Here is a 17,884-nt window from a genome sequence, read left to right as displayed (position 1 = left end):
CAACTCGTCAAGGTAAAATCACTTTGCAAGGTGCCTCCACTAAAAATACCACTTCTTCATCAACCAAACCTAAATATGACCTTGTAGAACAGTTAGGGAAGACACCCATGCTTATCTCCATCCTTGAGCTCTTACGCATATCTCCCGCTCATAAAGCTATTCTTGACAAAATCTTGAGAGACATCGCCATTCCTACTGATCTAAATGTGGACCAGTTTCAAGCCATGGTGGGATACCTTTCCATTCCACACTCCCTTACATTCATAGAAGCTGATGACACCTCCGTGAGTCAGCCACATAATGCACCACTACATGTTGAAGCCTTCATACACAAACATCAAATAAAACGAGTCCTGATAGATGGAGGAGTTGGTCTAAACATTTGTACATTGAGCACCATTAAACAATTGGGATATTCTGATAAAGCTGTGAATTCAACAAATCAAATCACCATCAAGGCATATGATGATGAAGAGTGCTCATCCAAGGGCATGGTCACTTTACCTCTTAGAGTTGGGCCAGTCACAAAGGATGTGGTTTGTCAAGTCTTGGATCTAGATCTCACTTATAATGTATTGCTAGGATATCCTTGGATTCATGAAATGAGGGCAGTCCCATCGACATATCACCAATGCATTAAGTTTCCTCACAATGGAGTCAAAGTAATAGTTAACGGGGATCCTAATCCGTTCATATATTGCAATAACCTAAGATCACAAACTGAGACCATCATTCCCAGTAATCGTGAAGCTATTCCTTCTTCAGCATACATTGATCCTGAGTCATTGAAACCCTCGACATCAAAGCAAGGTGAGCTTAAAGGCAAATTTCAAGACAAAGGCATGGGAGAATACAATTTGAATCAGACCATGTACTTACGACAAGTCATGAGTTCCCCAAAAGAATATGGAAGACCACATCCTAACAAGCAAATATCCATCATGGTATTCAAATGGGACCCTACTACCTTTCAAAGATGGGGTGAACTGGAAGAGGAAAATTTATACAAAATGCTCTACAAAGACATTGAAGATGACACACAAGATCACATCAATATACCCTATGAGAAATATGGCAAAGGCTTCAAGATTCTACAAAAATTCGGGTATGATGGAACAAGCCCTCTTGGGTTACGAAAGGAAGGTATCATTGAACCTTTACAACCTGAATTGACTATAAAAAAGGAACGCTCAAAGGGACTTGGTTTTCTGACTTCCAAGATCCACACTAGAGGGACTGAAGAAGCATCACAAATCAAAGTTGCCAAAATCTGACAAGAGGATCGCTATTCCACAGACTCCAATGAATGGGAATGGGGTTCAGACAAATCCTCCAGTGACTATGAGCTCACCGAGACATTCAGAGAGCCAGATGAACCCACAGAAGAAGAGGAATTTTGTAAAATGTTTAGAGTTGGTCAAGAGACAACCCATAAGGAGGCCACACAGTCTTTGTCTCAAGGTTCTAGGTTGAAATCACATAGGATGAGAACACTTGTCCTAGAATGCGCTACTAGTGATGATAATTTGGATTCACTTGCGATTGAAACTGATGAAGAGAGTGCCATCGATGACCTCGATGATTACCTTGATATACCTGAATATAACCACATCTTCACTCTTAGCCCCACTAACTCTGAAGATATTAAAGGCCTTCCCCTTATTCACCATCAACTCATTGACTGGGATCATGAAGGACTAGCACAATTTGACACATTCCAAAATGATGAAGCTATTATTGACTATCTTGGCATACGAGATGATCTTCCCTCTGGGGACCATAAAGCAGGATACACTATAGAACTCAACAACATGGCATATTTTGGTGAGGGTGTCGGACCTTCTAGTCACAAAAATGTGAAAATAAGAACAAACCAAGGGTCTTATGGCGAAAACCACATTGTGGCGCTGTCTGACCCCAAAAAAGTAAAAAGAAAGGACGTATCTGAGGGCAAAAACCTCTCTGAGGCACCCGAAGATGGAAGGCTCGACATTCTCCCAACATCATATGAATGAAAGTCATCCATGTTGGTCGAAGAGACCATCAAAACAAACATTGGTACAGAAGAGGTTCCACACAATATATTCCTGGCTCAATCATTGACAGAGTCAGAAAGGTCAAAATTTATAAGTTTCTTCAAAGAATGACAAATCAAATTTGCATGGTCATACGCTGATATGCCTGGACTGGATCCGGATTTGGTAATGCATCATTTGACAGTCAAACCGGGGGCAAAGCCAGTGAAACACAAATTAAGAAAAATGCATCCACAAGTGGCATTCCTAGTCAAAGCAGAACTTGAGAAATTATTGGATGTTGGATTCATATGCCCAATTGATTATCCTGAATGGATCTCCAATTTAGTACCTATCAGTAAACCAGATCGTAGCATTAGAATATGTACAGATTTCAGAGACATCAACAAAGCTTGTCCAAAGGATGACTTTCCATTACCAAATATTGACTTGATTGTTGATCTCACAACAGGTCATGAAATGTTATCATTGATGGATGGATTTTCTGGTTATAATCAAATAAGGATCGCACCTGAGGATCAACACAAAACATCATTCACTTGCCCTTGGGGAACTTTTTGCTGGAATGTCATGCCCTTTGGGCTAAAAAATGTAGGTGCTACATATCAAAGAGCCATGACTACTATCTTTCATGATCTCATGCATGTAACCGTGGAAGATTATGTTGATGATCTCTTGAGTAAATCAGTAGACAGAGATACACATTTGGACATACTTTCAATCATCTTTGATCGGTTGGAAAAATACAAAGTAAGATTAAACCCCAAGAAATGTGTCTTTGGAGTAACCTCCGGGAAGCTCCTAGGATTCATTGTGTCCAAAAGAGGAATCGAAGCCAATCCAGCAAAAGTCAAGGCCATCTTGGAGATGTAACCACCTGGAAATATCAGTCAACTTCGATCCTTACAAGGCAGACTTCAGTCCATATGGAGATTCATAGCACAACTTGCAGATAAGTGTAATCCTTTTCAGCACTTGCTACATAAAAACATCAAATTCAAATGGGATGATAATTGTCAATAGGCTTTCTAGACACTCAAAGATTATCTTTTGAATCCGCCAATTTTGATGCCACCAGTTCCAGATCAGCCTCTGTTACTATACATTTCAGCTACTCCAACAGCACTGGGGGCACTCTTAGCACAACAAATTACTGAGGGCAAGGAAAAGGCAGTATACTATATCAGTCACACATTGGTGGGATATGAGCTAAACTATACACCAATTGAGCGTGCATGTCTCGCCATGGTCTTTACTTCACAGAAATTATGACATTACATGCTCACTCATAAGACTAAGTTGATTGCAAGAATTGATCCGTTGAAATACCTTCTCAATAAAGCAACACTTACTGGGCGACTCGCTAAATGGGTAATGATCTTGAGTGAATTTGACATCAAGTATGTGGACAGAAAAGCAATAAAAGGACAAGCCATCGCAGATCAATTAGCAGATGCTCCCATGATTGATGATGTTCCTCTAAGTTTAGAATTTCTAGATGAATCCATTTTAGCAATATCACATGCAAAGCCATGGCAACTATACTTTGATGGCTCATACACACAGCATGGGGCAGGAGCTGGCATCCTCTTCATAACTCCTCAAGGCGACTCTATACCAAAGTCATACCACTTATCATTTCCTTGCACTAACAATATAGCGGAATATGAGGCATTAACAACTGGATTACGGATTGCAGTTCAGTGGAAGATCCAGGAACTTCATGTTTTTGGGGATTCTCAACTGGTCATCCATCAAGCAACTGATGATTACCAAACAAAAGATGAAAAATTAATTACTTACAAGCAAATGGTGGATGACCTGAAACAACACTTCACAAAGATAGATTTTGAGCAGATACCAAGAAAGCAGAATCATGCCACAGATGCCATGGCTACAATTGCTTCACTAATCGATCTACCTCCAAATGAGACATGCTATGAGTTCTTGGTGGATAACCTTTTGGTTCCGTCATATGAGATCACTCCTACTGAGATGATATGTGTTGTCGGTCCCGAGTCCCAATTATATGGTTCCATCTTCACATACCTTCGTGACAATACCCTACCTCCTGATCTATCAAATAACCAATGCCGCACTTTCATTCGCCAATCCTCTCGATATGTTATTTTAGCTGATATCCTATACCGGCAAGGTCTAGATGGCACTCTTCTTAGATGTCTAGAAAGCGACAAAGCTCAGATTGCGTTACGTGAAGTACATGAAGGGATATGTGGTCCACATGCTAGTGCTCCTACCTTGGCCAAGAAACTCATCAGGACTGGATATTACTAGCCCAATATTCATGGAGACCTCATACATGCGCTAGCACAAGAACTACAACCACTTGCGTCTCCTTGGCCCTTTTGTCAATGGGGACTCGATCTCATAGGCAAGATTCACCCTCCTTCTTCTAATGGTCATAAATTCATTATCACTACCACAGAGTATTTCACAAAATGGATTGAAGCCATGCCTCTCACACAAGTCACTGGAAAACAGATTGCCACATTCATCCTTAACTATATTATTTGTCGATATGGTATTCCTATTTCCATTATCACTGATAACAGGCGTCCCTTCAAAAATCGGGATGTTCATGAACTCTGTGACTGCTTCCATATTTCTCATCATTTCTCCACACCATATTACCCCCAAGGTAATGGCCAAGCTGAGGCGTCTAATAAAACAATCCTTAAAATCCTCAAGAAGACAGTCGACGACGCTGGCCGTAATTGCCATATCCAACTAAATCCCGCACTTTGGGCCTATCACACAAGTGTTCGCACACCTACAGGAGCTACACCCTATTCACTTGTCTACGACACTGAAGCCATCTTGCCTATTGAGGTCGAGTTACCTTCTTTACGAGTCTCTTTGCAAAACATCATCAACGATGAAGACTATAGGGTCTCTCGCTTACAAGAACTGGAACTACTGGATGAACAGAGACAAACTACTTTTAATCATCTCAAGGCTTACCAACAACGAATGAGTCACAGCTACAATCATAAAGTCAAGCCTCGCACATTTTAGGTAGGTGACTTGGTTCTCAGAGAAAACCCCAAGAATCAGCAAGACAGAGAGAAGAAGGGCAAGTTTCAACCAAACTGGCTTGGTCCCTACATCATCATAGCAGTATATGGATCTGGGGCATATTAGCTCTCAACTACAGAAGGTTAACCTTTGGAGGATCCTATCAATAGCATGCACCTTCGCAGGTTTTACACATAGCTCTTCGGAATGTCCTAATTCAAAAATACAAAAGAAAATAAAAAAAATTCAAAAACACAAAAAAAAAATCAAAAAATAAAAAAAAAGTAAAGAGAAATAATTTCGTCCAACAGTGAAAACCACTTCGGTGGCGCCCTGGGCAAGTACCATGGTGAAAACTAGGTCACCAGCACCATGCATAGAGACATTTCTCGTCCCTCCTTCAGGATTCACTTTCATCTTTTCACTTTGCACACACTCACGACCAATTCATCCATAATAAACTTACCCATTCCCATCATGGCTTGTTATTGATCTACCCAAGATTGGTTAGCCATTCATAATAAACTTCCCTTTCCATCCATAATAAATCAGATCCTATCTGTGGCTAAGGCAAATCCTATGTCTAGTGATGGGCGTGGAACTAAGAACATCACATGTTTCGAAGAGTACAGTTTCTTCCAGCTTCGTTCAGTCTATTCACGCACAATCCACAATAAAGCAACATCTGCATCGCCAATCCGCAATAAAGTTTCATCTTCTCCGCAATAAAGTATCAGCTTCATGGATTCAGTCAGTTTTAGATGAGATAGCAGCAACAATGAGCTTCAACAAAATCAAATCTTTTAACAGACTCAGACAACATATGGTTCAGTGCTATCTATCCTTTTTGTGAAAGTAAACATTGTGACCACAATCAAATAAGACTTATACAAGTGACAAGAGACACTAAACTTGAGGACTACAGTGGATGTTGGTGTCGAGTCTTGATTTTCTTTTGATTTTATCTTTTGGTGACATGTCTTTTAGCTTTTCCAAGAGGTCTCTGACTAGAGATTATATCTCCAGGATGTCTTTGACTAGAAAGGCGAGGATGGGGTATCATCACCTATTTGTATTTGCTGTCTGTGGATTGTCTTTTAGTAATGCTATGACTTGTCCAAAGATATGAGGACACTAAGAGTCTAGTGTGAACTAGGGCATTCCTTGTTTGTGACTGTCTTATCTCCATGCAAATAGGTACAATGACTTTCTGGGTTGAACATATGCCTCGATTGTCATAACCTACTTGCCATAATAAAGCTCAATGATGATAACGCACAAGAAGCTCTTTCACGTTCATATCTTCTATCTTTCATCTCCCTTTCTTGATTGACTTCCATAATCCTTCTTCAGTCCACGTAGCCTGCTATCACATGACTGAGTATAATGACACACCAAAAACATTTGCATTTCATGTAGGTTGCACCTGCATTACCACATATAAGCATTTCATACATACATATAGATATCACAACTGCATCACATCCTGCACACAACACCTGTTAGCACAATTTACATTTGCATTATCATATTCATCTGCATTACATACATTCACATTTGCATCATGCATCACATAGAAAATATAAAAGAACAAAAAATATATTGCATTGCATCATGTACATATTTGCATCCATATTATAAGCATCACATAAAACATACATCATAAGAGCATCTCATCACATAGGTACACATGAATATAGCTGTCGCAAAGATGAATCATCTTATATATATATATATATATATAAAGTGTCATGATACAATGATGTCAAAAATCATATGGCTACAATCACCCACAGGTGTCTACATCATCATACAAAAATGGAACAATACTGATACATAGGGAGCCCTCTAAGGCTATGATGAACTCCCCCCCTCGGAGCCACTTGGCCTCGACGAAATCTGAGCCCCTAGAGGACCCACCCTAGGATCATCCCTCTTGTCCCCTCTATCTGGTGGTGGTGGCGGACCCATAACCCCACCACTAGATGCCTGCCTCCTCTGACTCCCTCCCGTAGCTATCATTGTCCGCGATGGTCTATGGAAGCTCCTCGCCCACTGATCTACTGGCACTGCACCATAATAGAGGTCTCACCAGTAGGCAATCTCCTCCTCTACTCGCAGGACATAAGCATATCCTGCCCCTATGTCCTCTACTGCTTGTCTCCCAGCCCTCAGTGCTCTCTCAGCCTCTAGCGCTGAATAGCTTGGTCTCTCTCCCGCTCAGTATCTCGGAGCCTCCTCCTGAGACAATCCCTCTCCCTCTCCAAATCCTGAATCTCATCTGCCTATCCCTGGAAGATCTCCTTGAGCTCAATCAGCTCATCCTCCTCTACGTCAACCCCCTATGGCTCTACCTGTGGCTCTCCCTGTACAGGTGCCTGTATTGGTACCTGTCTCCGTACTTGTGCCTGTATCTATACGGGTGCCTTTCTCTGTACCTGTCCCTATCCCTATCCTTGTACCTATCTCTGCACCTGTCTGGGACCCTGCGCTCTCAGACCTTGTGCTGTTGGTACCTGCACCGGCAATCCACCACGACCCCTCACCACCCGAGCCTCTCTCGCCTCTCCACCCTCCCTCCGAGGTGAAACCCTCCTCTCTCCAACTACTCCCCTCCACCTCCATCGACCTCTACCCCCATCACCTCCACCATCATCATCATCATCCCCACCCCCATCTCCATCCAATAGCTCTCCCGGATCTGTCAAGTGTGGGAAGGGATGCTTTGCCCAGTATGCTGTATACTTGGCATCCATGCCGGCATCGTCAATCTCTAGCCACATATCCTAGGGTAGGGGCACCATCTCTGCCAGTTGTGTAACTGCCTGATCATATGACAATAAGGGCCCAAACTATGCCTGATCCCTGACAGTGCATGCACACATGCCCGAGCCCCGTGGCATCCTCTAGATCCTGCCATACTGCTTGCAAACCCTATCTACAAGCTGTCTCTCTAGCACATAGGGCATCCGCCCAATCAGATACCTACTCCGGAAGGTGTAAGGAAGCTTAATTACATCATCCTCCCACTCCTCGCATCCCAGGTATGGTCTCCAGATGACCACATCAATGTCGTCTATCACTCGTCACCAGTACTCCAACCTACCAATCCGTGGCTGCGATGTGATCATGTCGTATAGATGAACAAAACTACGTCCATGTCCCCTACCTCTGAAGTGTATCGGCCTTGTCACTGGTAGATGCTCATAAGCCCACACCTGCAGCAGTGTCACCCCACAGCCTAATCCCACTGATCCATGATATACGAACTGATGCAGCTCATAGTATAGGTGTGTTAGCACACATGGTCCCCAGGCATATCTGGTGTGCTGCATCACCAGTGTCTCCAGTGCTCCTCCCCAACCCACAGCCAACCCCCATGTCACACTATCTAGACATAGGAACCCACTGATCGCTCCTCCTACCACTGCCAGCAATGCTAGCCCTGTGGCTGTCATCGTGTCCCATGCCACATGTCCTGCCCTCATCTCCAATCTTGGGTCCTAGAATACTCGTCTCAGGGCCTCCCTATCTCCATCTCGATCGTATGGGATCAGATCTCCATCGATCGGTATCCTCAATATCCTATAGACATCCTCAAGGGTGACTGTCATCTCACCCATCGGCAAATGAAACGTACAAGTCTCTGAGTGCCATCTCTCAGCCAGCGCAGTCACTAGTCCCATGTTTGCCCGAAACTCAAGCACATATAGTACATGTCTCAAGCCCATCTCCTTAATAGCATCTCGCTCCTCGGCTGTCAACTCAGGTCACAATCTCTGAGTCGATGGGAATCTCTCCCGTGACTCCAGCATAGGCAAATACTCCTGCAGTCAAGCAAATCAATCGTGTCAGTCATAGTGGCATTCACTATTTATCACAAAATGTTACTTTTTATCTAAATGCATATGGCATTCTATCCTAGTGACACTCCCTATTCATCACAAAGTGTTGCTTCTATCCTAGTGGTAGTCCCTATTCATCACAAAGTACTACGTGTTTTGCACTCCCTGTTCATCATAAAGTGCTCCTCACATTTGCACTCCCTGTTTATCACAAAGTGCTGCTCATACTTTAAGTACTCCCTGTTCATCACAAAGTACTCTATCTTGGTACTCACTGTTCATCACAAAGTGCCTTGATCTATTCTAGTCTTCCCTAGAGGACCTGCTTGAGTGTATCCTCTCAGCAGCTTATCCAATCAACAGCGTATGTTCATCACAGAACTGCTGATTTGACCTGGAAGATGAAAGTTTGTATTTTTTTTTGACACAAACACACTTACAAACTGTACAAACGCGTCTGAACAACACAGACACGCCTATATGACACATACATGCCTATGTTGTGCACATATGCGCCTGTATGACACAGATGCCCCTACATGACACAAACGCGTCCGCATTTGACATAAATGCGGTTTTAGACACAGACACGGCTAGCACATACACAGACGTGCCTAGTAGACACAGACGTGCCTAGCACCAACACAGACATGCCTAAATGATTTTTGACATTTTTGAACCCTACTTCTAAGCACATTTATTGCCCTATCTACCATGCATTAATGACAAAATTAAATGTGTCAAAGTACGAGGAGGTTTTGTGGTACTTACCGGCTCTCCTGCCTCTGCTGGCCTTTGGAATCGATGAACGTGGTCGAATCTGTGAATGAAAGCCATTGCTGCTGACTGCTATTGCTCTTTTCTCACTCTACACTCTGATCTCATGGATGTATGGATGCCAATGAGGATGTCTTTCCCCCATGGTCTATCTTATAGCCTACCTTAGCCCTCGCCCTCATTTCCTGAGTTAGTCTTCCTTATCCCGTGACTCTATCACTTTATTCGGTCAGTCCATTCTAGCCTTTCTTTCTTATTGAGAGATTGTCTACAATCTTTTCAGACATTTTCATCCAATCTCTCGAGGGGGCATATTGTTCCCATACTGGGGCAACTCTGTATCAGTTCATCTTATCTTCTTTGAAACAACGCGACAAGCTGCATTATCTCAAAGAGGGGCAAAATGTAGACACTCAAAATTGTCATGTCTAATTAAATAAATATTTTATTTATTTAATTATCTAAGCCTAATTCTTCTATTAATTAAATAAATCTTTATTTATTTAATTAATTCATTTATCCTCTTCTAGCCTTATTTCTCATTTAAATAAATACATTTATTTATTTAAATTATCCTTTTCCTAAATTAAATAAATATTTATTTATTTAATTGATCTCATTTCTTCTATTAATTAAATAAATCTTTATTTATTTAATTAATTCATTAGCCTTTTTCTACACATGACACATGTCATTCATCTCTTAATTCCTACACTACCTACCTCTTTCATTATTTTATTATTTCTTCTACCTACCCTCTAATCCTAGCCGACCTCCTTTTTACACCTCTCAATCTTATCCCTCCATTTCATATTGTGTCTTCTATTTAAGGAGATGTTTCCTTCATTATCAAACCCTAATGAGCTAATGCCCTAATCACTGATCTTAAGGACTTGACTATACTACGATCCTACTTGCAACCACATTCCGTTCTTTGTTGAGCTCTTGTGCACATAAAATCTGAGAGCAAATATATCAAGCAAGATCAATGGAGATAGGAAGAATGGAGATCAAAACCCTATTGGACATGTGATGGTATAATCTTTGTGATTTCATTTGATTTGCATTGTCTTAGGTAATCTTCATATGTTATGGTGGATCTTTGTTGTTGTTAGGCTAGGGTTTTGGTGGTTGAATTCATTTAGCCTTTCAATCTTGTTATTATTGTTATCCATTTTCACCATATACACTACCCATACCTTGGTTGGTGTGCCACATTTAGGGTTGTCCACACCAACCTAATGATTTTGACAACATGGTGGAAAAGTTGCTTGACAACTTTTAAAAGTTGTCATGCAACTTTTGTAACTTTTGAGCAACTTTCCCAATGTTGCTCTTCATGACTCCTAGACCCACGATGGGCCAACCTAAGGTCACCACCATGATATGAAGGACCCCTAAACACCTCCAAGATACACACACAACCTCCATTTTCAAAGCAATCACAATTTTGACTTATGACCCCTAAGATCCCCTCTAGGACCCTACCTAAGACTTATGAGCACTTGGCTCATTATTTTATATACAATGGCTTCATAAGAAGCATATAACCAACAAGAAAAAGAAAGAGAAAGAGTATGGAAGGGTGCTCCTACACCACTCCCGAAGGGGTTGATCTTATCATGCATGTCACTACTCACACAGTGATACTAATCAGCTACCAAATAGGAACACAACAATATCTAGAGTCCCATGTATTATCACTCATTGACAGTTAAAAACTACCATTCAATGACAACACATACAATAGTGGATAGAACTATATCCCATGGTTAATAGATGAATAGAGCCATCATGTGAGTAAAAACAACATGGAAGGTCTCAAAAAGACTAAGTCTTATGAGTTCATGTTCAGTAAGCAGAAAAGAATATCAATCATCAAAGCTATAGTTATAGTGCAAGAATAAGTTGCTACAAAAAAGTAAAGATACATCAATAATTAGATCACAAATAGAATTTAATGGATAGATGAGCATAGAAAGATGCATAGTGACAATTTATGAGCAGCTCAATAATGTAGCTATAGCAAGGTCACGATTGAAATTAAATAAGGCATTACTTTATCAAAAGTATAATTTGAGAATACTACAGTAATATACCTCAACTCTGACATAAATATTTACACATTAATGGATACGAATAGGGAAGTAGGTCACAAACTTAGCTTAGTACAACAAAAGATGAGGGAAAGGAATATATCACAGAGAGGCAAGGGTTTCAAGTAGTGATCGGAACATTAATGACAGATACATAATTGGCTATAGCACTCAAGGAAGACATCAATAGAGTGGTCTAACAATTCATAATATAGTCCAATAGTGGAGGGTAAAACCATGAAGACAATGCAATTAGCATAAGATAGAGTTGCAGTCAAAAGAGAATCTAATCATCATGTTACAGTCATAAGTGTATTTGATGAAGTGCCTAAAATGAGTAAGATCATTATTGGAAACAAAGGTTAGAGCAGATTTATACAGTGACAAATGAGAGTGCCTTAACAACTGTAATAATACATAGTCAAATGAAGACACAACACTTAAGAAAGTCATGATGATCGATAATATAATGATCAAAGTGCTAGAAAGATATTTTGTAAAAGTCAAAACATGGTGTGAATAACTTTTGTCTCATTCATAAGTTCAAGGCAGAGTAGTCATATTAGTTGCAGTCATAACAGTCAATAACCATATACTTTGCACAACAATAATCAAATAAAGAAAGCACAGTTATAGTGCATATTCATAGTCCTAGCCAGTTAAAGGAAATAAGTACATAACAGTGAGTCATATTTACTAACTGTCAAAATAGAGATGAAGTATAATGATAGCACAGACCATACAAAGCTATCACATACAACTATCAAATGTGCAATTCTTTAAAAACAGTCCTTGTAAAAGAATGATCAGCTTCAAACACCAATAACGCAACCTAGAATGGATAATCATCACTTTCATGAGCCTAAAGAGTAGTCTATAAATGCCATTGAAGGACACTATTTGTTAATAGCAAAGTTATGGTAGAAATAATCATCATAAGATCCTTTGGGTTATAGGATTTAATATCCTCATCAAGACAATGATAATGAGAAATAAGGAATGAGTAAGAGCTTCAAAGGTTTGTTGTGATACAATGTCCAAATACTAGCTGAAGACATATTTATTGCAGCCATCATTATTTTAACAAAAAATATGATATTTCCCACCAAGTAGTCACAAGATATGTTAGAGAAAATAGTTAGACCAGAGAAACATTTAAGGGCAGCCTCCAGCAAGGATATTTACACTTTTGTGGAGAAAAAAAATAATGATACAGTTCTTGAAGGCTCAATACCATAACAGTATATACACAACACCTTTTCAAGATAACTACAGTATGTAGGCCTTTAACAGTCATTAATGCAGCCCTAAAATTGAAGAAAAGACTTGAGAAAATTTTAAGATTGACATGACATATCACTACCATTGATATATGAATTACAGAGAAGAAATATTTTGCAGCCCATAAATGTCACAGTCATCTTGAATAGTGACTTAAAACAAAGATGCCATTGTCACAAGGCCATAAGGACACTCTAAATCTTCTTCCAGTATACTTAATCCCTATCAAAGATAGAAACATTCAATGGCCTCAAGACAATGAAGAATAATTACCATTTAGGACAATCAATATATAAAGCAATAGATTCAAAAGGCAGTCCAAGACAGTCATCAAGCATTCATCCAAGGTTTTGAAGATCAATATGAAGTTTTCACTTCCAGCACGTGAAAAGATGTCCTTAGTCTTATGGAGCAAATACAATGGCAAAAGCCAATAAATAAGTATTTAAGAACACAACAGTCAAGCATAAATCATGAACATCTTTCATTTCCCAAAGGAAAGCATTCATGGTGCAACCATATGTTTAAGAGTTTTAATATGCAATGAACACCGTGATATTCACCTACAACAAAGATAGTCTTCTTAAAACTATGAACATTCCCTAAAAGTGCATTTAAGAGTGCATATATAATGAAGAAAGTAGTAATATCAACTTCAAAGTACACACTGTTAAGATACATACTTATAGAGATCGCCAATATAATCATCATACACTATAAATGGACAGAGATCACAGTATCACATCTGGTAAAGGAACAAGCATGGATGGCAATTAGAAAGATATATTTATAGAGTTTTGGTGATATCGTGAAAACCCAAAACTGTATTTTCACAAGTTTTAGACAACAATTAAATGACCACAAAATGCAATGACCCAAAAAATATCGTGAAAACCTAGTTCACAGATTTTTAGAAACCCTTATTCGAAAAGTAAAAAGTTCTATAGTAAAGAAAAGTGTCAGGATGTAATGTTTTAGAATAGTCTCAGATGTATGCCAAAAAGAAATAAGTGGAAAGGTCTCATAAAGAACAAAGCATATATACTGTTAGTCAGAAATTTCATAGCAACACTATTAAGAAGTAGTCATCAAATAGCACAGATAGAGTATGAATACAAGATGCATACAAAGGTTTTGATGGGAACCCTAATGAATTCACAATGAAAAACAAACTGTATGTCATTATTTTCCTTTCAATATGATAATAATAGAGACAAAAAATATATACAAGAAAACCATTATATTTGCATGATGTTAAAGCAATATATCTGCAAAAGATTTTCCAAAGGATAAAACTCACATAATAGATGAACAAAGAGCTACATACCATGTTGTTATCATGCAGTTGCTACCCTATTAAAAATTCCAGTTTAGATCTAGTTGAAACCCTGTTTCAGCCTGCAAGATATCAATGCATGGCGGTAGAGCAACAATTTTCTCAACCAAATACAAAATGGATGAAAATGAAATGCCATATTTTTAGGGAATTTTCCCATTTTCCTTTGCATGCCCTAATTAATTCGAAATAGGCCTTTGTTTTTTATTTATTTTTTTCATTAAAAATGAATCATACTTGAAAATAAGTCAAGGTCCATGATTTTAAAGTCATTCAACCTAAGATGTATAGTTAGGCCCCTCATGCAAGGAGGTTTAAAGGCTTTAATAAAAGCCTTTTTATATTTTTATTTGAATTTGTATTTTAATAAATTTTATTAAGATTTAGTTTATAAAATATTAATAAAACTCTATTAAAATAAACAAAAATTATAACTTGTAAAATAGAATTGTTTTTAAGGGAGAATTAATATTTTATTTTTACCATTTAATTAAAACAAATTGTTTTAATTAAGTGATTAAAACAAAATTATTTTTAAGGAAGAAAGCAAAAGTAATATTCCCTTTCATGCAGTTTTAGAGGGGCAGATCTTTTTTTCTTGAGGCTATATTTGGCAGAGATATCATGCAATTTTTAGGAAGGAGGTGTTTCTTTTTCATGAGAGCTATATTTATCAACTTGGCATGCAAATTTTCAGCATGGGGTATTTTTTCCATGGACTATCAGTGGGAGAGCTATTTTTGGTAGCATAGGCTATTTTTGGCAAGCTTATGCATGATTTTTTAATGCTATTTTGGGCAAATTCGCCCAAGGATTTTTCTCATGCACCTTTTCTTTTTAATGTTTTGGAGGAGATAAGCTTCATGATATCCGTATATTCTTCAATTCCCCTTTTTTTTCCCTCTGGTTCTTTTGTTTTTTCATACACATTTCTGCAAAAAAGCATTGTATCTCAGCACTTTAGTATTTCAGTTTTATAGTCGTTTTCCTTTGATATTTCAGATTTTTAAATATTTGCCTTGATAATTGTCCATGTTCATTTGCAGATTTGATAGAAATTTACTATGTTTTAATTTAAAACCTTTGGATTTCAATCTCTTTTATGTGCATGTATCTTCTACTTTTCGTATAATCATAGGTTTTAGGTTGTGTAAAGGGGTATTTTGTCGATTTGGTTGTGAAACTATTTTTCCTTCCAAGTTTACATTCTAATTGGCCTTCGTAGGAAATATTTATGTGGTTGAAGAGTAGATTGCTTTATGGGGATAAATTTTTGACATTTTTCTATGAGTTATAGGCCTATTATCATAATCATTTTTGGTGTATCACTTGCTAGTTTAGTTATAGTTTTATAGTATTTTCAGATTATCTGTCACTCTTTTCCACATTAGTAATTTAATTTTGAGAAGGGAAGATGACCCATAACCTGGAGATTCACCTTGAACTTGAGTAACCCATAGGCTCAAAGGTGTTTCCATGTTTCATGGGATTTCTTGGTTTTGCACTTAGCATCACGAGTGCAATCCTATATGACAACAGGTACTAAATGGGTATTCTAGAATAAACTGAATGAAGCCAGTGAAGTTGTTAGAAAAAAAGAAAGATTGGTATGCAAGGGATGTTCTCAGATGGAAGGAATTGATTATGGGGAGACTTTTTCTCTTGTGGCTAGAATTGAAGTTGTTAGATAGCTACTTGCATATGCTGCTTACAAGAAATTCAAAGTATATCAGATGGATGTCAAGTCAACCTTTTTGAATGGTGATTTTAAAGAGGAAGTCTACATTGAGCAATCAGATTGATTTTCATTATCAGATGAAGGAGACACAGTATGCAAATTGAAGAGAGCTATGTATGGACTTAAGCAAGCCCCTAAAGCTTGGTGTGCTAGATTAAACAAATACTTGACAAAGTTGGGATTTTATAAAGGTAATGTTCATGGTAATTTATACTTTAAGGTTGAAAATGATAACATTTTGATTGTTGAAGTCTTTGTTGGTGATATCATTTTTGGAGGAGATGATGATTTGAGTATGAAGTTTCCTAATGATATGCAAAAGGAATTTGAGATGTCTATGATAGGTAAAATGAAATTCTTCTTAGGATTGCAAATTACTTACATAGGTAAAGGTATTTTCATTTCTCAATTTAAGTATGTGAAGGAATTGTTGAAGAAGTTTGGATTAGTTGATTCTAAACCTATTGAAACTCCAATGGTGACTGTATGCAAATTATCTAAAAATGATAAATCTCAGAAAGTTAGTCTGACTTTGTGTAGATCTATGGTTGGTGGACTATTGTACTTAACTCAAATTAGACTAGATACTGTGCATGTTGTTTGTCTTTGTGCTAGATTTGAAGAAGATCCTAAAGAGACTCATGTTACTGTTGTGAAGAGTATTTTCAAATATTTGAAGGGGACTGTTGACTATGGTTTGTGGTATCTGAAGAATAATGATTTCCTGTTATGTACCTACATTGATGCTGATTGGCAAGGTGATATTGATGACCAGAAGTGCAATACTGGTGGAGCATTATTTTTGGGAAAGAAGTTGATTTCATGGTCTATTAATTAGCAAGATGCTATATCACTATCTACTGTTGAAGCTGAATACATTGTTGTTGCTAGAAACTGTACTCAGGTAGTTTGGATGAAGCAGATGTTGAAGGATATCAAAGTGATTTATGATAAGCCTACTATTATTTATTGTGATAATTTAGAATCTAGTGTTGCATTCTAAAAAAATCATGTATCAATTAAGTATCATTTCTTAAGGGAGAAAGTCAGAGATGAGGAAGTTAGATTCGAATATGTATCTACAAAGGATTAGATTACAAATATTTTCACTAAGCCTTTGCCTACAGATACATTTTTCTAATTGAGAGACAAGCTAGGGGTCTCTGCCCCTCCTGATGAGAACTAGATGCATGGAGTTGCACTAGTCTGATGGATTACAGATCCTTATCTTTTTGTCCAAGTTGATGAGTTGGTGTTGCTACCCAGCTGGAGTAGTCAGTGTGTGATTTTGATGATCAGTTGTGAGTTTATCCTAAGGGGGAGATTTTCCTTCTTAGAGGATTATTTTTGGGGAGAAAAGCATGATTTTTATTTTGTCTTTGGCATTGTTGTCGAAGGGGGAGAGAGGCAAGTGAAAAACTGCTTTATCTTTGGAGCTTTGTGTGCATGATCTTAGGGGGAGTTTGTTGTAGATTGTTGATGTTGATTCATTTTTACATTGATTATTTTCCACATTCATATGTTTCCATTGTTATTGTAGGTTTTTTATTTTCCTTATGTTAGGGGTATTTATTTTTCCTACACATATATTATGTAAGATTTCTTAGGTTAATAGGAGTGGTTCATATGAGGATACGTTGCAAAATACTTCAGCTACATGTGTAACTCTCTACCTCACATGGGTAGTTGAGTTACACACCCTTTTTTGGTTTGTTGTGCTACCTCTCATAACTACTATT

At 38.3% G+C, this 17,884-nt stretch overlaps 1 protein-coding gene across 1 annotated transcript in view; it reads left to right on the top strand.

The window, feature by feature from the left end:
* Window positions 1–7,416: 7,416 nt before the first annotated feature.
* Window positions 7,417–17,884, top strand: part of LOC131875277 (uncharacterized) — a 30,511-nt gene continuing 20,043 nt past the window's right edge. The window contains exon 1 of the mRNA XM_059219359.1: window positions 7,417–7,580. Coding sequence (XP_059075342.1) covers window positions 7,417–7,580 — 164 coding nt within the window. The remainder of the gene's footprint in view (window positions 7,581–17,884) is intronic.

This window comes from Cryptomeria japonica, chromosome 4 (genome assembly GCF_030272615.1).
Source record: "Cryptomeria japonica chromosome 4, Sugi_1.0, whole genome shotgun sequence".
In the NCBI taxonomy this organism is placed as follows: domain Eukaryota; kingdom Viridiplantae; phylum Streptophyta; class Pinopsida; order Cupressales; family Cupressaceae; genus Cryptomeria; species Cryptomeria japonica.
Note: the sequence above shows the minus strand (reverse complement) of the source record. Positions and strands in the feature narration are given on the sequence as shown.